Raw genomic sequence first — 22,370 nt, 5'->3', positions numbered from 1 at the left:
ATGCAAATATTTTGAATTTGGAAAATGCTGCTTAAACTGATAGAAGCAATGGATTCAGTAACGTCAGCCAAGAACGTGCCAAATTAAATTTAATGCCATCAAATATCAAGCACGGCACAAAGGAGTAAAAAGGGACAAAAACCCCATGATAGGCACTGAAGAAGTCAAGGACAAAGGTGAAAGAAAGCTATAAGTCTCAGTTCATGTTTTCACATTGAGTTACAACTATAGTAACTTGCCCCATCAGTTGTACATGCGTGGTGACTATTACCAATGATGACCAAATCTTACTGGCCTTGTATTAAATTAACACTGTCCATTGTGCACATTCCAACATATCTCAGAACTACTGGACAGTATGTCCTATGAGCAGCACGGTGGCTCAGTGGTTAGCACTGCTACCTCACAGCACTAAGGACCAAGTTTGATTCCAGCCTCGGATGACTGTCTGTGTGGAGTTTGCATTTTCACCCCGTGTCTGCGTGGGTTTCCTCCAGGGCTCCGGTTTCCTCCCACAGTCCAAAGATGTGCAGGTTAGGTGGATTGGCCATGCTAAATTGCCCATAATGTCTACAGAAATGCAGGTTAGGTGCCTTAGCCATGTGAAATGCAGGGTTACAGGGATGGTGTGGTCAGTGTGGACTTGATGGGCCGAATGGTCTGCTTCCACACTGTAGGGATTCTGTGATTCCAAGTGAGGCTAAGAGAAACATAGCTCAGTACATTTTCTAAGGTCCAAAGGTAGGCACAAGCAAGTCCCAGAAGCACCAGCTTTCAGTAGATGCTGACCTCCTCCATCCAAACCAAATTTTTCTTTACCTTGCTCAGGCTCTTTTTCCTCCTCCATGTCTGCTTCATCTTCTTCCTCACTTGAAGATGCCAGGTATGCTTTGAAATCCATTTCCTCAATCTCGTCCTTATTAAACCGTTTTGTCAAGGTAGTGACCCGCTCATGGTCAGTCTCATCCCATGTCAGTTCTGCCTACCAGAAACAAGGTGATTCCAGATTCAGGACAGGGTCTACTCTTGTCAAACAGCAGACTTCTAAAGATTGTGATAATGTATTACTGATTTTGCCTGGACTACCTGGACGTCATTGGCAAGATAACATTTGAAAATTGAATGGAAAGATTGATATGGAGATCACTGCTGTTTCTAATTGCAATTTATGACTTGGATTCAGAGTTCAATGCAAATAATGCTTACTTTTGTATTGCACTGCAGTCTCCTAGATATATAAAGGCCGACATTCCATTAGCCTTTTGATTACTTTCTGCTCCAATTCATGCCACTTTAACAATCTATATACGTAGACCATAAATGTCTTTTAACTACTGCTATTTCTAACCTTTCACCATTTGGGATTTTTTTTCCCATCCTTTTTCGATCTATAGTGGATGACCTCCCATTTGGCTGCATTGAAATCCAATCAGCAGAGTTTCACCCACCTATTAATCCATTAATAGTTCTTAATGATTTTGTGCTTCCATCTGCAGTGCTTATAACACTGCCCATTTCTGTGCCATTGGCAAATGTGGCTTTGCATCCCATCATTTAAGTTGTTAATGAACATGATGATTGGTTGAGGCCCCAACACGGTAAGACATTATTAGCAGGATGTGACAAGTAGAGTATTTGAGTGTTGCTGTTATGCCCACTTTCTGCTGATTATCGTTTAACCCATTTTCTAACAAGGTCAATAATTTGCCTTCAATTTAATGAGTGTCAACTTCTAGTCTCTTATGAGGACTTTTATCCAGTATCTTCTGAAAGTGCATAAAAACAACATTCATACACATTGACTTACAGTCATAGAGTCACAGAGAGGTACAGCACGGAAACAGAGCCTTTGATCCAACTGATCCACGCCGACCAGATATTCTAAATTAATCCAGTCCTATTTGCCAGCATTTGGTCCATATCCCACTAAACCCTTCCCACTCATATACCCAACCAGATGCCTTTTAAATCTTGTGACTATACCAGCCTCCCATTTATCCATTAATTTACTCTCTCTCCAACTCTTGCCTCTTCTTCAAAATATTCCTTCAGGTTTGTTGGCATAATCTACCCTTCAGACATCCATTCTGCCTCTCTCTGATCAACTAAAAACTAACAAGGTGCTTAATCCCTTGGCCCTTAACTATAGTCTGTAGTAATTCTGCAACAACAGAGGTTAGGTTAGCTGGTCTATATTTCTCCAGTGTTTTTCTCTCTCAACTCAAGACATGAAGTGACTACACATTTTTCTAATCTAAAGGAATGGTGCCCAAATTGAGAGAATTTTGAAAGACTATGGTTAGTGCATCTACAATGTTCCTTTAAAACTCTCAGATAGGTTCTGGGGAATTTAATGTCAATATTTTCTTCACTTCTGTAGTTTTTCATACATTAATTTTGGTGAGCTGTTGTCCCTGATTTAACAGGGAGATTCAATGCAGATTAGTAGGGATAAAGCCAGGTACAAGGGAATACGAATACAAAGAAATACTTCAAAAATTGGATTTTTTTTATTACAGCAACACAAATATAGTGGAAACTTTTAAAAGTGAAAGCACTTGGAAATGTTGGATAGAATAATTGTCTCCAGTAGTTTGAGGGGCGAACAACAAGGAGCTGTGAATACTATGAGACTAGATACAAGGCACATAGAGCTTCGGGTCTTTATAAAGAAGGTTGTGAGAGCGTAGAATTCAGTTCTACAGGTGTGAGTTGACACGGGAACAATTTCTACGTTCAAGATTAGATTTAATACACGACTGGAGGGAAAATGTTGAGGGAATGTGGAAATAGGGTGGACAAGTACAATTAAGAATGATTGGCTAACATGGAGGGCAAATACCTAGACATAGTGTATGAACTAAATTACTGTTTCCATGTTGTAACTATATTTCTAGATACTGGACATCAACATTAATAAGTAGGGTTTAAACACAGCAATCTAAGGTACCCAGAATGAAGATATTCCATCCTCTGATAGTGATCATATACCAATTAGCCTGTGACACCTATTTATGTATCAATAAATCTAAGTTTGAATAGCTAGGAGATTTATAAGTAACATAAAAATAAAGCCTTTTATAATACTGCTAACCCTTTAGTTCTTACCGGAAATTATTATTTAAAGACTGAGACACAAGTTAAATCTCTCAGACATTTCACTACCAACACTGTTTCTTAAAGGAAAACAATTTTGTTTTGGCATGTCAAACTGATAAAGTTGCATGAAATCTGCCTAGTTGCACACTCCATTTCTTCATCTGGTCTATGTTATGCAGTTTTCTGTGTCCAAGATGTTTTCTTCAAAAACATCTTCAAAATTGATGCATGTAGGAACGTGGAAAGCAAAAAATTATATCAAGTATTAACTGTTGCCATAGAGACTTTATTTACTGCTTCAGACTGACCTAATTTGATTTTCTATATAAATTCCAAGTTCACGGTTTATGAAATGGATGATACAGTGTATATAAACACATGACCCATGTTGTTTATAAGATTACACGCAAATGCTTTTAATTACCTTTGATGTGCTGAGTGCTGTTGATGTGAAATATTTTGGTTTGTATGCTGCCAAATCCACATCTGTAGAAACATCCTTTGGCTCATCTTCAAATGTTAGTTCGTCTGGGATAAACCTGGGTAATAATACAAACCCAAACAAATCTCTTTCAGACACATAAATCTTCCACTCCTCTCTGACGCATCACTGCAGTAATACAATTAGAATACTTTATTTCGCTACCAAGAAATGAAAGGCTGTATTCAAAGACTACTACAATTAAATTAATTCACTTAATGTAAATTAATGTAAAAGAGAAGTGCAGCAGACAATTCAACTTCTACTAGCATTTCTACCATTATTTCAGTAACAGTATTACAAGTTAGTGCATGAACATCTGTTAAAAAATTGCATCAACATCTTTCCAAATGGAGATTTAATTAACTGACATGGAACAACTGAAATGGAGTGAGAGGAGAAACTGTCGTCAGTTTCGTGTACTTCACACATACTTGTGCTCATTCATTATTGAAAATTAGATGCATATCCACAAGTAAAAGATGTTCTATCAAGTGGCCCACCAACACACTGCTCATGCATAACACAGAAGAATGACCACTAGGAAACCCAATGAAGGGCAACTGTTCCTTATGCATTGTATATCCAGCACTAAACCTTCAGTTCACAAAGGCAGAACACAGGCAAAAGCAGAAAATGTACAAACACTACATTAATGACAGTCAAATGCAGAACAGACTGTGTGCCCATAGACTTAAAACTCCACAATTCAATAGAATGCTGAATTATTATAATCCAACAGTAGAATATTGTCAAAGGAAATCATGCTCAAACAATATAGTGTCATAGTCAGATCACACCGTGACCAGTGAACAGTAAAGCAAATGTAGAACCAATCTCACCAAGACCTTCACACAAAAGTTATCAACAGGTGGAATGGATAGGGATTGAGGCAGAGGTGAATAGCCTGTAATTATTATACAAATGGTAGATTACTCTGAGAATCAGCACTTGCTCCACCTTGAAGGGAGCAAGTGATGTGCTGCCAAGGAAATTCTAAGTTATGTCTAATTTTAGATCCAATTCGACTTCAGCTCAACTTGACCAGACCGCCACCTGGGAAAATCAGCGCACGCTCCATAGTGGAGGAGCATGGATTTGTAATGCAATGTAAATTCCCAGTGATTCTTCGAGCTGCTGGTTACTGCTAAATAGTTCCCCTTGTTTAGGCCTGATGCCTCACAACAAGGCTAACTGGAAGCTGCTGACTTGTCCTTCACAGAACTACTTGTACAATTATATTTTGCTGTTTGCAGGAGAAAGGAATAGAGTTCAGTATCTTTGTTCACCTGAGATCCAGAAAAGAACAGCTACTCTCAAATTCCATTCCATCACATTCTTCATAAAGCTTATTTGCTGTTTCAGAAGAATCACAGTCCACCACTGCATAGTAATATTTCAGCCGTTTGAACTGGTACTCTCGTACTTTTTCCCTGATAATTCTATAAATAAACACATAATCAGTTAAAAAGAACCCAAAACAATTTCTGTAAGACGTGTACTCAAACGGCCCAAACTTGTATCACCACAAAGCAGCTTTTGATTCTCTCAGTATTATCAATTGCAAAGCCAACATTTTAAAAGTTATCTTCTACATTTTTTAAATACTAGTAAAAATATCAAGAGCAATTCATGAATGTTGGTAATTTTAAACAGCAGGAGAGTACTTAGCTTTTTGAAAGAGCTGTCCACTTAGCCCCTTACATGTTCTTTTCAATTCTAAGGAACTGTTTATCCCCTTTCATTTGAAAAGCCATTATGGATGCTCCTTCCACCTATGTTTTTGATAGGGAGTTTAGTAGCCTTAATAACACTCTGTACTTTAAAAAAATCTTCTCTCTTCTACTTTACCTTTGGTGACAGTCTTAAAAATTATGTTTCCAGTTAGTGACACAAAGGATTAGTTTCTCATTCACTTTATCAAAACCATTGATCATTTTGACACTAGCAGATTTCTCCTCAGCTCCTCTTTTTGTTCCACTGGATTCCAGTTTCACCAATTCATAATTAAAACTTACCATCCCCTTAATAGTTTTTCTGTACCATGTCCACATTCCTTACATCTTTCCAAAAGAGAAAGATCTAAAACAAGTCATAATATTCCAGCCGAACTAATAACTGCTACAGGTTATGCAGTGAAATCGCGATGAGTCAAATTCAGATAACACCAAAGTCCAGTTAAGTTGAAGTTGTATGTCACTTTCTTTGGCAGGATAAGGAATGCAAGGGATGAATGTCTTTGATAAGTTGAATTTCCGGACTAGTAACTGTGCATGTAACCCGCGCAAACCTACTGTGTGACCACACCACTCAAGTGGAGCAGGGTTAGGCCTTGCTACATTGTAAAATCATGGGCAACCTATGATTGGATGTTGAAGTCTCTCTGCAAGGATAGCTGATGAAGCTGGTGATTCTGAAGAGCCCACTGGCTCTCCAACCTGTTTCCCTAGCTGAAGCTGCAAAGGCCATAGAGATGCTCTGGGAATTTGCAGCAGGAAGCCATGGAAAATGTATTTGACTGCACTGATGGCGTGGCCAACTATATCCCACTCGTCTGGAGACAGCAGGCCAAGCAGAAAGACAGAAACAAGTTTTTTATAGAGCTAATATTATTTTCATTCTTTTCAAGATTTTGTTTTATTGTACAAAGTCACACTAGTGTAAGGTGTGAACAAATTGAGAAATAAAGACATTCTTCACTTATTTACCATGTTACTACTTTTGTATCCTTTTCACATAGAGCATGTTTGCAGGCAAAACTGGATTGCATGTAGAACTCCTCAGCTATCAAAGCTCCTCTTAACACAAATTTGTGGACATACGTTCTAAGGTTTGACTTATTGAAATTTTACTATTTATTATTTGTATTTGGATCATTGCTCTTCCTTAGGAAATCTAGGATCCAGTATGTTTGTATTTTAGCTCTGACTAAAGGACTGTCTGTCCTCACTATCAATTCTGTTTGTCTACCTGTTTTAAGTTTTAGTCATTTTCTCCTTATTCAATCCAGCAACACTACAAACTAAACAAAGATTTGGTCAGCCTCTTGCTTTACTCATTCATGAGAAATAGTGTCACTGGCTGGGCCTGTATTACTTGCCCATCCCCAATTGCCGTTGAGATAATGGTGGTGAGCTGCCTTCTTGAACCGCTGCAATCCATGTGGTATGGAGAGAGCTGCAGTATTGTTAAGGATGGAGTTCTAGGATTTTGACCCAGTGACACTGAATTGCAATATATTTCCAAATCGGGGTGTGAATAACTTATAAGAGAAATTGTTAGTGATGGCATTCCCAAATATCCGCTGCCCTAGTCCTTCTGTGACAGTACTTCCAAAATCTGTTCTCGCTGAGACCTCATTTTGGCGCTATGGTCTCAGTCCTGTGAGAGCGTGGGAGATGGCTGCAATGCCTTAGAGAGTTGGTGAGGGAAGATGCTTGTGCAAGTGGACTGGGTATGGGGATGGATTCCTGGAAGAGTGGGAGTGACACAGGAAGTGGGGTGATCCCTTTGGGAGTGACACGAGGAGGGGGTATGCCTTTGGGAGTGTCACAGGGATGAGGGGGATGCCAGTAAAACTGGGACGGGTAGGGGGATGGGAGTATGATGCAAAGAAAAAGAAATGGGAAAATCTCTATAATCAACAGAAGTTTTAAGTAAAACGCAATTTTCTGTATTAGGTTTCACTTAGGAGGGGAGGGGGAGGGACTGGACTGTTAATCCAGAGACCCAGATAACGTTCCGGAGACCTGGGTTTGAATCCCGCCATGGCAGATGGTGGAATTTGAATTCAATAAATGTCTGGAATTAAGAATCTAATGATGGCCATTGTCGGAAAAACCCATCTGGTTCACTAATGTCCTTTAGGGAAGGAAACTGCCATCCTCACCTGGTCTTGCCTACACAGCCTCCAGACCCACAGCAATGTGATTGACTCTTAACTGCCCCCTGGGCAAGTAGGAATGGGCAATAAATGCTGTCTAACCAGTGGTGCCCTCATCCCATGAATGAATAAAAATAACAGGAATCAGCCTATAAGATTGGACAGTTAGGCCACACGCACTATTGTAAAAACTGTGAGATAAAGGGGCTCACTGCATCAGCCCCATCTACGCATTTCATAATTTTATGAACTTCTATCAAGTCGCCCCTCAGCCTCCGCCATTCCAGAGAAAACAACCCAAGTTTTTCAGGCTCCTCCTTATAGCTCATACTCTCTAATCCTGGCAGCATCCTAGTAAACCTCTTCTGTACCCTCTCCAAAGCTTCCACGTGCTTAATGTGGCCCCCTCAGCTGGTAGATTTTGTGATCCTTCTGACTAACCAATCATGCCATTGGCATCCAATCTATCTCATCAAAATAAAACCATTCACGCTATCATAATTCTTTGTATTTAAATAAGTCTGGATGGTCAGATGCCAGTTACAAAAACACATTTTTATTCACGCATAATGAAGGCGAGAGGTGACCTTATGGAGGTTTATAAAATCATGAGGGGCAATAGATAAGGTGAATGGCAAGTGTCTTTTCCCTAGGGTGGGGGATTTCAAGACGAGGGGGCACATTTTTAAGGTGAGAGGAGAAAGCTTTAAAAAGGACAATGAGGGGCAATTGTTTTACATAGAGAGTGGTTCATGTGTGGAATGAACTTCCACAGGAAGTGGTGGATGTGGGGACAGTTACAACGTTTAAAAAGCATTTAGATAAGTACGTAAATCAGAAATGTTTGGAGGAATATGAGCCAAATGCAGGCAGGTGGGACTAGTTTAGTTTGGGATTATGTTTGGCATGGACTGGTTGGACCAAAGGGTCTGTTTTCTGTGCTGTATAACTCTGACTCTATAAATTATTCAATTGGAATTACGCCAAGTTGACAAACTTTCTTCACGATAAAAAAAGCTATTTATATATTTTAGTACTGGTTGACAAGGCAGACTTGTGTCTTAGAACCCAAGGTGCGTTCCCATTCATTCTGTGATAGAGGAACCAGAGGGATAATAAATGTTTGAGAGAATGTTGCCATACTTCACTAAAAGCTTGCTTAGCCTCTTGGGTAATGTAGAAGAGGCAAAGAATTAAATATTTAGGACATAAGGAAAGAATATGTCCTGCAAATGAGGTGAGAAACAACTGCTATGTGCTGGCCTGCCCCTTGACGGACATTTGAAGTGCAATTTGGATTTTGGACAAAGATCTTTTGGATCTAGCTTGGTGTAGTTTATCATTCCAGCTGTTTTTTCACTTGCGAAGAGGAAATTACACATATGGGGGAATTGGCAATCTTGATACCACAACTGGTAAAATCAACCATCCAGCATTGGGTAGTCCTTTAATATGAATATTTTTTACAACCTGCATGTGTATATTGTGGTAAACCATCCTATTAAGTATTTTCAAATAAAATTTGTCAAACAGCCACATACAAAGACTTTGGTGTTAATTGTATCAGTTGAAGTATACTTGGTTTGGGCGTACAGAAATTGGTTATTGCTAAAAAGAGAGATGTTGCTGAAGCTTTACATCTTGTACTCATTAGGACAAATGCAAGAACACCACATTTCAAACAATGGAAAAAGCGTGCTGATTCAGTGGCAAGTTGATGTTCCAGCCTTGCACCCTTTGTGAATTCCTTGGGACTTTGGGGAGCTTGCTTTCTCCATGAAAACGCCATGGACAATCAACAGTCAACTTGGCAACTGTTCACCACCCTATTCTCTTGTAACATAAATTGTTGTGATCATTTGATATTTGATATCCTTGAATTTCCTCTGATGAGTCCAAGACAAAGAGCCTTGGGCAACATGTATCCCTGTTCAGATATTAGTAATCAACCTGTTCAGAGATGCTATTACAACAGTGGCACATGAACCTCAGTCTCATGGTTCAGAGGTCAGGACACAACCACTGTGCCATAAAAGCCCCTGTGTGTCTTTTCAGATAATTTCTAAACATACTATTACACACCTCTGGAGCAGATAGGAGGTGAACACGGGCCTTTTGGCTCAGAGATAGGGGCACTACCACTGCATCATGACAGTCCTCCTATATCATTTCAGCTTTATTAAAGTTAAGAACATATGGGGGAAGGGCTTGGATTGGATCTATACTTAAGGAGACAACTAATGATGCAAGAGTCAAGTGAAGTCAAGCAATATATAACGTTTAATTCTGTGGAAAAAATCCCATCCCAAGTCAAGACTAGCTCAGGATGCTTCACCAACTGGCTAACAGGAGTATAACAATTAGGAGAGAGAACCGAAAGACTAGTAAAGACTAAGGAGCTTCTCTAAGGAGGACTGAAAACTCCACAAACAATGATTACCTTTGTTCATCAGTGTCTTCTTCTGCATCTTCAGGTAAATGGTGGTCCAGCAATTCTGCGGGTCCACATAATTCCTCTTCTTTCATCTTTTGCTTTCCAAATTCTGAGGGGTAGATCTAGAGTAAATATATTCACCAATTTTAAAAAGTTTTAGTTCCTGCTTAACTTGCTTTCCCTTTGGATCAATCGTATTCTTCAAAAATGAGTTTTTGGGAAAATAAAGCTGAGATCCTTAACAGGCATTTCACAGCAAGGCAAGGATGCAATAAGCACATAGGGGAGGCGCTGTGTAGGTGAGTGCTAAGAGAGTGAATAAGCAGCCCTGAGATGTAGCCTAGTCTAAGGCACGAGCTGGATGTCTGTGCCTGCATGCCAAGTGCCCTTGCAGCAGCTTTTCAATACTAGGTGCTGGTGCACCCTGCAATACAGGTCTGTGCTTCCTAAGGGATCTGCAGAGAGGTGCCATTATGGTGGAGAGGGATTAGTAAGTGTCAGATGCCAAGGACGAGGGAGGGCTGTGTGGGGCTGATGCCAATGGATCGTGCCCTTAGAGGCGACCCACTGCATGGAGACTCTTGGCAGCCAGTGGCGAACTGCTCTGACTTCCATGTCAGAAATACCTGATGTTTGGTTTGTTTGGCATGTTTGGTGAGAGAGGCAACTAAGTATCAATGAGGTGCACTGTGCTGTTAATTGTGTTGAAGCTATTATCCTCCCTAATTGGTAATCACTGCCAGTCTCATGCATAAAAATTGCAGCGAGTTGCTCCCAACATCGAGTTAGGCCTCACTAGATATCACATGTGATTCTACAAATCTCGCCATTGCCCACATTGTACAGGCCCATGTAATATTTGGCTGAAAGTCTTTGGCAGAAGTGAGGCTCAGCCTTGATAAAGAGAATATGTTTATTTCATAGTACTTAATAGCTGATTACAATCTGTTTAGATACATAAAACTTAGCACCAAACTTCAACTTGCAACTTAGAAACTGTTTACCTCCTCCCAGAATTCCCTCCTTAACGGCATTGTGGGTCAAACCACAGCAGGAGGACTGCAGCGGTTCGAGAAGGCAGCTCACCACCACCTTCTCAAGGGGCAACTAGGGGTGAGCAACAAATGCTGGACCAGCCAGCGACTCCCACATCCCACAAATAAATAATTAAAAAAAAGGTCCGCTACAGGCTGATGGGCCCAGTTTATCTTGTGATCTCAAACCTTTCGGGTACTAATGACCTTATATAAGTCTTAATCCCTTATTTCTGTTTTTTTATTCCTCTTCTTCAAATACCTATCTAAATCCATCCTTTGATGTTGGAATACCCTCTGCTTCAATCAATAATTCCACTTGTACAATTTACAGCCTTCACAGACCTGTGGAAAAAGCCTCTCCTGCCAACTGTCTGTAATCTTGCACATTTAAAATACTGAAGTGTTAAATATTTCAAATGATTTCATGCAACTTATTGCTTTAAGCAGTGACCATCACTTCAGTTTAAAATCCGATGTATAGCACCCTCTGCTGGTTTGAAGTCCAGAAACTCTGGTTGCAATGTGGCCAAGAATCCTTTCACCAAAGTGGACTTTAGAATTTAGCATTAATACAGGCAAGGGGCAGGTAATGAAACTTACTTCATCACCATAAGTAATTACATTTCTCCTTTTTAATGTCCGATCATGTTCAATAATTTAAAATTAAAAATCTTCTGATTTATGAAGTACAACAAAAAGTGCGCACTTAATCATGTGAAAATTTGAGACACTTCTGCTCCCCTTTCCTTTCAATGAAAGGCAAAATGAAAATAAAATACACAAGAAAGGGCCCAAAATCTCAAAAAGCAGAAGACACCGTTTGAACAGTTGTTCTCCGTTGGAGCGGGAAGTAATGTGTTGAACAGAAATGGGTCACTGTGTGTACGTTAGAAAAGGAAACTTTGCCAAGGGCGTGACCCCACACAGTAACACCAGGAGCTACTCTGTGGTCAGAAATATCCAACGTGTTTAGCTTATTCATCCATCCATGTGGAAACGGCTGATGTGAAATTTTCTTCCAAATGATAAACTGGTGTAAATCGCTGGTTTCGTCTGAGATAGAATTCTGCATCCAATTCTGAGCATCAGTGTTAAGGACATTAAGGTCCTAAAGCAGTGCAGATTAACTTGCTGGAATTATATCAAAGATGTAACTCCAGTAACGTGCAAGGTTTAGAAACGTTGATCATGTTATAGACTCAGATTTACAGAGATGTACAGCACGGAAACAGACCTTTCAGTCCATGCCGACCAGATATCCTAGATAATTCTAGTCCCATTTGCCAGCATTTGGTCCATATCCCTCTAGACCCTTCCTTTTCATACACCCATCCACATGCCTTTTAATTGCGGTAATTGTATCAGCCTCCATCACTTCCTCTGGCAGCTCATTCCATACACGCACCACCCTCTGCATAAAAAAGTTGCCCCTTTGGTCCCTTTTATATTTTTCCCCTCTCACCTTAAAACTATGCTCTCTAGTTTTGGACTCCCCCATCCCAGGGAAAAGACCTTGACTATTCACCCTATCCGTGTCCCTCATTATTTTATAAACTTCTATAAGGTCACCCCTTAGTCTCCGACACGCCAGGGAAAATAGTCCCAGCCTATTCAGCCTCTCCTTATAGCTCAAACCTTCCAACCCTGGCAACATCCTTGTAAAACTTTTCTGAACTCTTTCAAGTTTCACAACATCCTCTTTATAACAAGGAGACCAGAACTACACACAGTATTCCAAAAGTGGCCTAACCAATGTCCTGTACAGCCACAACATGACCTTCCAACTCCTATACTCAATGCACTGATCAATAAAGGCAAGCATTCCAAAATGCCTTCTTCACTATCTTGTCTAGCTGTGACTCCACTTTCAAGGAACTATGAACCTGTACTCCAAGGCCTCTTTGTTCAGCAACACTCCCCAGGACCTTATCATTAAGTGTATAAGTCCTGCCCTGATTTGCCTTTCCAAAATGCAGCACCTTACATTTACCTCAATTAAACTCCATCTGCCACTCCTCGGCTCATTGGCCCATCTGATCAAGATCCCGTTGTATTCTGAGGTAAACTTCTTTCTGTCCATTACAGCTCCAATTTTGGTGTCATCTGCAAACTTACTAACCATACCTCCTATGTTCACATCCAAATCATTTATATAAATGACAAAAAGCAGTGGACCCAGCACCGATCCTTGTGGCACACCACTGGTCACAGGCCTCCAGTCTGACAGGCGACCCTCCACCACCACTACCACCCTCTGTCTCCTACCTTTGAGCCAGTTCTGTATCCAAATGACTAGTTCTCCCTGTATTCCATGTGATCTAACCTTGCTAACCAGTCTACCATGAGGAACCTTGTTGAATATCTTCCTGAAGTCCATACAGATCATGTCCACCACTCTGCCCTCATCAATCCTCTTTGTTACTTCTTCAAAATACTCAGTCAAATTAGCAAGACACGATTTCCCACACACAAAGCCATGCTGACTAAGCCTCATTAGTCCCTATCTTTCCAAATACATGTAAGTCCTGTCCTTCAGGATTCCATGCAACAATTTGCCCTCAACTGATGTCAGGCACACAGGTCTATAGTTCCCTGGCTTTTCCTTACCACCTTCCTTAAATAGTGGCACCTTATTACCCAAGCTCCAGTCTTCCGGCACCTCACCTGTGGCTATCGATGATACGAATATCTCAACAAAGGGCTCAGCAATCACTTCCCTAGCTTCCCACAGAGTTCTAGGGTACACCTGATCAGATCCCAGTGGTTTATCCACCTTTATACTTTTTAACCCATCCAGCACACCTCCTCTGTAATATGGACATTTTTCAAGATGTTGCTATTTATTTCCCACGTTCTCCATCTTCCATATTCTTCTCCACAGTAAACACTGATGCAAAATACTCATTTAGTAACTCCCCCACCTCCTGCTGTTCCACACATAGGTGGCCTCACTGATCTTTAGGGGAACCTATTATCTCCCTAGTTACCCTTTTGTACTCAATGTAGTTATAAAATCCCTTTGGATTCTCCTTAGTCCTATTTGCCAAAACTATCTCACATCCCCTTTTTGCCCTCCTGATTTCCCTCTTAAGTATACTCCTACAGCCTTTATACTCCTCTAGGGATTTACTCGATCTCTGCTGTCTATACCTGACATATGTTTCCTTCTTTTTCTTGACCAAAAACTCAATTTCTCCGGTCATCTAGCATTCCCTACACCTACCAGCCTTGCCCTTCACCCTAACTGGAACATACCATCTCTGGACTCTCGCTATCGCATTTTTGTAAACTTCCTATTTTCTAGCAGTCCCTTTACCTGCGAACATCCGCTGTACCCCACCAACAACTTTTGAAAGTTCTTGCCTAATACCTTCAAAATTGGCCTTCTTCCAATTTAGAACTTTAACTTAGATTTGTGTAAGTCGATGGGGTCAAGGGAAGGTTTGAAAGAAGTATCTAAAATTATGCTGGGTTTTAGGAAATAAAGACAGGGTTTCCACTGGCAGGAACGCAGGTAATCGTTGAACACAGATTTAAGGAGCAGTGAAAGGGATCAGGTTTTGTTTAAAAAAGGACACATTTCCTTACACTGTACACTAAGACAGGTGGTCTGTACATTTGATACCATCGATGGGTCACCACCCAGCTTGGACGTAAGATCTTGGCTCTGGGGCACAGGTCGAAGTGTTCTTTCCTCCATCTTTGGGCATCAGATCTTCGTGATGACCCCACACTGTAAGATGTATTTACTCAACGAACAATCAGGGAAACTGCATTTTTACCGAGTTTGGCCACCACCAACTTACTGAAACAAACAATTACATGCTGTGTCGCTAGCAGTGACATCAAAGGCTGCATGATTGCACAGGTGGTGATGCAAGTACGGTTTATTCTTAAAGGCAGCAAGGTGATATGGCTTACAGCCTTCTGATTGAAAGGGTACTGGAAGCAGATTTGAAGGTAACAATTAAAAGGGAATTGGATAAATACTTAAGAGAAGGTTTACTGTACAGGAGGAGACCAAATCAGCCCATTGTGTCAATGCTGGCTCTCTGTTCAGCTAATTCCACTTTCCCCTCGTTTTCCTGGTAGCCTTGCGCATTGTTTCTGTTCAGATAATTATCCAATTTCCTTTTTGAAAGCCACAATGGAAATTGTCTCCTCCACACTCTCATGCATTGCTTTGTAGAATCTAACCACTTGCTGTGTAAATAAAAAAAATATGGTTTCCCTCTGTATGATCTTTTGCTATTTGCTTTAAATACACTTATAACGCTATGGCGATAAAGCAGTGGAATGGAACTGATTGTTTAGCTCTTTGGCACAGACACCATGGGCTGATGGCCTTATTTAGGGCAATGATTTATTTATCAGGGTAGTATGGTTATGAATAAAGACGGCAACATTTTAGAGGGGGAATAAAGATTTTCTTCTGCCCCTTATTCTGAGATGCACAATGCCATCACCACTCTGCCAATCAGCACCTATGATTCCTTGTTAAATACTTCATAATGTTAGCTTAGCATGGGTTTTTTTTTATTTACTCCAATTCTAACCATTCTTGAGCAAAAATAATCTTAGTCTGCTCTTTCATACATTTCATCTGTGTATTCCTTGGAAATGAAACCCTTCCATGAGGAGTAACCAGAAAGTAGCACGACATTGTGACATTTACCAAGTTGACAACAGCAAAATGCTAATTCGTAACAGAAGACAAAGCCACAAGGCCAGCTTATACCTCCATACCACAATTACATGGAGGGAGAAAAATGCAGAGTTATTGTGGCTGTCTGACAATGTAAATGAACTTCCCAATATTCAAGTTCCTTGCTGCAGACCCATCACTGCTACCACAGTCGTGACACCAAGTTAAACACTTGCATGAGTTTTCCCTTCTTTATTGTTCAATGGCAACATTCCAAATCCACAACGGGTGGATACCACAGCAATTTAAAGACAGAAAACAGCTGGTTCAGCCCAGTGCTACACACGAGCGACACTAATCCATGTTCACATTCTAAAATATTGTGACTTCTGATCACTACCGCCAAAAACAGCTCTGTCAAAACTTGTGCATTCACCTCTCCCTGCGTCCAATTTTTAAAACTGACATTTTCTTCTAAATTCTGCTCCCTGCATTATGCAAATGTTCCCCACTGCCAAGGAACGGTTTCTCATGCCTCTGATTATTGTGCTCCTATTTAGTGGAGGTAAGAAGAATGCAGTTATTGCCAGAAATTGCAAGATTTAAGATAAGCCCAAAGCCTATTGCTACTCAGTGCATACGGTTAGACTACCAATAAGCAAGTGCCTTTCCATTGTCACGAAAAATCATATTAGCAAAAGCAGTTTGATGCTTACTTTCCATTAAAGTTGCTTTAGATTAAATATGGGAAAACAAAGGACATTGTTGGCAATCCTCATTCAAAACTCCATTCTCGAGGTACCGAACCCCTCCATCCCCCTAGCAACAGTCCGAGATTAAGTCAGTCTGTTTGGAACCTTGGTGTCACATTTGATAATGAAATGAGTTTTCAACTTTGTAATGGTGCCATCATTAAGGCTGCTTATTTTCACTTTTCATTGCCCCAGTTCACCCATTGCAGGACTTCTGCAAATGAACTCTCATTCTTACCTTCTGAGGAAGGGTCACCGGACCCGAAACGTTAACTCTGTTTTTTCCTTCACAGATGCTGCCAGACCTGCTGAGCTTTTCCAGCAACTTTGTTTTTGTTCCTGATTTACAGCATCTGCAGTTTTTTCGGTTTTTATTCTCATTCTTACCTTTCTTATCTGTACATTTGAATGTTCCAATGCATAATTGGATGGTTTGCTATCATTACCCTCCCGTACCCCATCAATTGCCCATTTATTAACACATATCAAGTCCTGTTCCCTACCACTCCTGTGCTTGATGTCCTACAATGGATCCAAAGTTCTCATCCCGGTTTTCAAAGCCATTCATGGCCTCTCTCTTTCTTTTCTCTGCCCCGTGTACCTCAGACACCTGCAGTCCTCTAATGACATCCCGACCATCCCCAACGCTATTGAGTCCACCAGTGATGGCCATGCCATCTTTTTCGTAAGCCCTAAGCTTTTGAATTCTCTCCATAAACCTCTTCATTTCGCTACATCACTTTGCTCCTTTAACACACTTCTTAAAACTTACCTCTTTGACCAAGCTTTTGATTATCTGCCCTAATATCTCTGTGCAATTTGATGTCATATCTTGTTTTATAATGCTTCTCTGAAGTACATTGCATTTCACTGAAGGCCCTTTATAAATATTTTGCTTACAAAAGACACGTTCTACCAAATCTTTTTGTCTTGAACTCATCAGGATAAATTGCAGAATACCATTAAAGGGGAAAAGCAACATTAAAGCTGTATGAGAGGACAGTGATGACTGATTGGTAAAGGTTATATCTTGAAGAATGCAACAGTGAATTCATTAATTGGTGCATTTTCCATGGCTCTACCAATCAGAGCCCAGTTACCAATCAATCATCTCACATAATTTCAATGTTGGTTTTCCCCTTATTGGTGTTGCGATTTATCCTGATAAGTGCAAGACAAAAAAACTTCCACAGAATGTGTCGTCTTTCAGCAATATCCAAGTTCTGTCCCATCAATTTATATAAGGTAATTTGTCTATTTAAATTGCGAATTATAACATTTTTATCAGGTGAGTAGGTGGGAATGTCAAATTTGAAACAGATCAGCCATGATCTTATCCAAGCACAGAACAGACTCAAGGAGCCAAATGGCCTATTCCTGCTCCTAACAAGCTCAAGTTGCTACTATTCCTGTTAAGTCACAGAATGTGTAAGTGTCTGTGCATGTGTGTGCTGTGAGGGGTGGGGTGGGGTGGGGTGGGGTGGGGGGGCGGAGTTTAAAAAAAAAGTGGGTGGAAAAAACATGGAAAATTTTTAAAAAGCTCACCTTCACAGACAAGACAGCACCTCCTTGGGGGATGAATGAATTGAACAATACCAACAGATCATTTGCCTTTATTTTATCCCAGTCTATGTTGCAAACCGCTAATCGTTGACTGACCTATGAGGCAAAGTAGGATGTGTTATTGGAATCTTGTGACAAATCAGCACCCTGACTTTTCAAGCAATTTCGTCAAAAGTTAATGATTTAAGATATGATCCTAAAATCTTAATGTTTATATTTAAGACCTAGGTGATCAAATGGGAAAAGAAACACAATTGAGCGATGTACCTTGTCTGCACGTGGAGCATTCTTAGCTAGTTCTCCCCATTCGTGTTCAATTCCTGGGAGCTTTGAAGACAGATCATCAAAATAGTCATCATCATCAGAGCTCGTTTCAACATTCCCTTTACCCCTGGCTAAGTCAGGACCACTGTCACTGTCAGTGTCTTCCTCAGATAATTCCTCGTCATCTTCACTGTCTCCGGTTTCTTCACCTTCCTCCTCCTGACTCTGGCCATCTGACCCTGAAGATCTTGTCTCGAAGCAGCTGCCTTCACCCCGATCGCTATCACTGCTTTCTGAAATGTAAAAACAATTACAGGAGTATTTTTATTTTTTTAAGAAGGCATAGATCTGTTTTCCAAACAACCATCTATGAAAATAAAGTGATGAGACGACGTGGTTGAACGCAATGGTTGAAAAAATTAGAAGCAGACAGGGAAGAGTCAACATTTTAGGTCTGTACTCTTCAGCAGAACGTTTGCCAAGGTTATTCACACAAAACCTGATTTGCGGTCTTCAAAGGTGCCAATTAGTGCACTACAGCTTCTCCAGTTTCTTTCACTATGCCAGTGTTTGTGGAATATTTTGGTTTTTATTTGCATTGGATAGGTCCCATTCCCTTCAAAACCACCTAATAACAAGATTTGAAAATACTTCTAAAAATTGAGCAGCTCAGAGAGAATTCAATTGACATTCTTCAAGTCTGATTTAATCCCTCATGTTTACAAATGGAATTTTTTTTCCATGAGCTTTAATTTTCCACAATAACCTTTGATGTGGCACTTTATCAAAGCCTTCTGGAAATCTGAGTGTGGTGTATCCACTGGTTCCGCTGGCTTCATTGCTCAGACCTTTGAGTGTGAGACTTGGGACCTCATATTGAAGTTGTACAGGGCATTGGTGAGGTCTCTTCTGGAGGACTGTGTACAGTTCTGATCACCCTGGTATAGAAAGGATATTATCAGGATGTTGCTGGGAATGGAGAGTTTGAGCTATGAAAATAGGCTGGAACGTTTTTCACTGGAGCATAGTTGGTTGAGGGTGACCTTATAGATGTTTATAAAATCATGAGGGGCAAAGATAAAGTGAACAGCAAGGGCCTTATCCCTTAGGTGGGGAGTTCAAAACCAGGGGGCGTAATTTTAAAGTGAGAGGAGAAAGATTTTAAAAAGGACATGTGGAATGAACTACCAGAGGAAGTGGTGGTTGTAGGTACAGTCACATTTAAAAGACATTTGGAAAAGTACATGAATAGGAAAGGTTTGGAGGGCTATGAGCCAAATGCAGGCAGATGGAACTAGTTTAGTTTGGGATTATGGTCAGCATGGACTATTTGGACCCAAAGGTCCATTTCCATGCTGTATGACTGTATATGACTCAACTATAACATATATTTTACCTTCTGGAACTATAAGCTGAAATGGAAGTTGTACTGCTAAAAATCTGAAATACCAGGCAAGTTTAGCAATTCGGAAAACAATCAAGTCGTGCACTTTTTTTTAGGCTGTGAAAGAGAATGTTGCTTTTTGACGCATCGCGACTTTGAGACATAGTGGCATTAAGTGCCTTTGAGTTAATGAAACTTTGTTTGTTACAGAGCAAAAAGCACAAGAGAAGCAAGAGACATCCAGAGCTTGTGAAATGAACATCTCTCTCTCTTGTCCTTTCTCTATGTGGGGAAACACAAAAACAAAGAAAGCTTGAAATAGAATTCTAACAAGAAATGACCTACATCTGAAAGATTAACTATTCAAGTGAGGAACAACTTCTGCCTTACAGACAGCAACATCTCATCCATGTTAAAAATCAAGCGGAACTAAACGAGACAATATAACCCACCCGTGAAATCTGGACCTCTGATCTCTGGAATTTTATTTATTCTCTCTATATTATTTTCCACTCGTAATATCTCCATCATACCATCTGTCTTTTATATGTTTTAATTATCAATGAGCATGTAGGTATTTTGGGGTTTAGAGGGGCATATAGTTTAAGTTGCACAGTCATAGATGAGAGATCCTTTCTTTGCAGTAAAATTAAGTGTGTTACAACAAGTAGTTATTTTATATAGTGCTGAAATCTGGTGTGAATTGCTTTTGTCCTGAACAGCAGTCAGGCAGGTAAACTAGTCACCTTGATGGCTTGAAAAAAGATTAAATAAGGGCAATTAACATGGTATGAAAACAGAGCTGGCTCAGGTGGATTCGCAAATTAGATTAAAGGATAGGTCAGAGATGCAGTGACAAACACTTAAGGAAATATTTCAGAATATGCAGGAATGAGAAATTTTATACATTTGTGACGGCTTGCGGAACTGTGGGGCATGATTATCGGCATACTCTTCCCATGTTAGAAGCTACTATTAAAAAAAGTAATAGCAGGGCACTTAAATAAGTGCATGCTAATCAGACAGAGTCAAAACAAAAGTGATTTTGGCTCTGTCTGATTAGCATAAACTTAATTAAGTGCCCTGCTATTACTTTTTTTAATAGTAGCTTCTAACATCTCCCCTATGACAGATGTCAAAGTAACTGCCCTGTTGTTCCCTGCCTTCTTTCTCTTCCACTTTTTGAATAAAGGAGTTGCATTCTGTACCTTCCAATCTAATGGGGCCTTCCTGAATCTGGGGAGTTCTGGAAAACTAAAAGCAATGCATTAACAATCTCACCAGCCACTTACTTTCTGAAACCAGAATGGAGTCCATCAGGACCAAAGGACTTATCAGCTGCAACTCCAACAATTCACTCAGAATCACTTCCTTGTTGATTGTAATTTTCCTGAGGTCCTTGCTCCCTTCCACTTCTTGACTAATGGAATGTTACGTGTGTCTTCACTATAGAGGATACGTGTGATATATCTGTACAATTCATCTGCCAACTCGTTACTTTTCATTATTATTACTTCATACAGGACCAATGGTCTCTTTGTTAACTTATTTCTTTTTAAAATATCTACATTTTTATCTTCTTTTTATTTACACCTAGCTTTCTCTCTTACTTTAATCTTTGCCTGTTTACTATTTTGTAAAATCATTCTTCACTATTTTTATATATTATCCAATACGCTGGCTCACCATCTGTCTTTACGTAGTTATGTGCTTTCTCTTTTAGTTTGATACTACCTTTAAGTTTTCTACTGAATCATGGATGGTGGATTCCTCCTTTGGAATTTGTCTTACTCCTTGGAATATCTAACGTACATATACAGAAGTATCTCAAATGTTTGTCACTACATCTCTGCTTAAATCTAATTTGCCAATCTACCTCTGGTTTCATACCACATTAATTGTCCTTATTTAATTTTTTAAAAAAAACTTTAGGACACACTCCTCTCTCACTCAAACTGCATGTTAAATTCAATTATGTTATGGTGGTTGCTACCTTGTGTAGTCTTTACTGTGAGATCAGTAATGAATTCTATCTCGTTACACAATACTAGGTCAGGTATAGCTAGCTCTCTGGAAGGCTCCAGAACACAAAAACTATCCTTAAAACATTCTATGAATCCTTCATCTAGGCTACCCTTGAGCATCTGATTTTACTAATCTATGTGTAGGTTGAAATGTCCAGCGATTATTGCCGTGCCTTTCTGTCGAGCTGTAATTATTTCTCTTTTTATGCTCCACCTGTCCATGTAGTTAATGTTAGGTAGCCTGTATACCACTCCCACGTATCTTCTTGCCTTCAACATTTCTCATGTCTACCCAAACCATTTTCATGTTCTGTCATGCAACCTGACCCTGCATAGGTCAATAAAAACCGAGAGAACTGCAGATGCTGTAAACCAGAAACAGAAATTGCTGGAAAATCTCAACAGGTCTGGCAACATCTGTGGAGAAACCCTGCAGCCTTCTGGACTCAATATCGAGTTTATTAACTTTAGGACTTGAGCTCTCTCATGTCCTTACCCTAGTCCCAACACACCAGACCTTGTTAACACAGTCTGTGAATACACACAATCCATTATTAACCACTAATATTCCTCATTAATAGCTATTTACCTTCCTGGACAGATTGTTATCCACTGCTTTGTCTGTCCAACTGTTTTTCTGATGAAGGGTCTAGGCCCGAAACGTCAGCCTTCCTGCTCCTATGATGCTGCTTGGCCTGCTGTGTTCATCCAGCTCTACACCTTGTTGTCTCGGATTCTCCAGCATCTGCAGTTCCTACTATCTCTGTTCCTTTCTCTCTTTGGGCTCTATCCTCACCTATCCTT

General features: G+C 40.2%; 1 protein-coding gene across 2 annotated transcripts in view; it reads right to left on the bottom strand.

Annotated features, from left to right (window-relative positions):
- esf1 (ESF1, nucleolar pre-rRNA processing protein, homolog (S. cerevisiae)) overlaps nt 1-22,370 on the bottom strand; it is a 61,086-nt gene that overhangs the window by 31,246 nt on the left and 7,470 nt on the right. For both annotated transcript variants that reach the window (XM_020533052.2, XM_048600572.1), the window contains exons 3-8: nt 18,162-18,451; nt 17,877-17,990; nt 9,904-10,019; nt 4,870-5,022; nt 3,524-3,638; nt 820-982 (exon numbers count right to left, since the gene is read on the bottom strand). In XM_020533052.2, coding sequence (XP_020388641.1) covers nt 820-982; nt 3,524-3,638; nt 4,870-5,022; nt 9,904-10,019; nt 17,877-17,990; nt 18,162-18,451 — 951 coding nt within the window. The remainder of the gene's footprint in view (nt 1-819; nt 983-3,523; nt 3,639-4,869; nt 5,023-9,903; nt 10,020-17,876; nt 17,991-18,161; nt 18,452-22,370) is intronic.

This window comes from Rhincodon typus, chromosome 9 (assembly GCF_021869965.1).
Source record: "Rhincodon typus isolate 14 chromosome 9, sRhiTyp1.1, whole genome shotgun sequence".
NCBI lineage: Eukaryota > Metazoa > Chordata > Chondrichthyes > Orectolobiformes > Rhincodontidae > Rhincodon > Rhincodon typus.
Note: the sequence above shows the minus strand (reverse complement) of the source record. Positions and strands in the feature narration are given on the sequence as shown.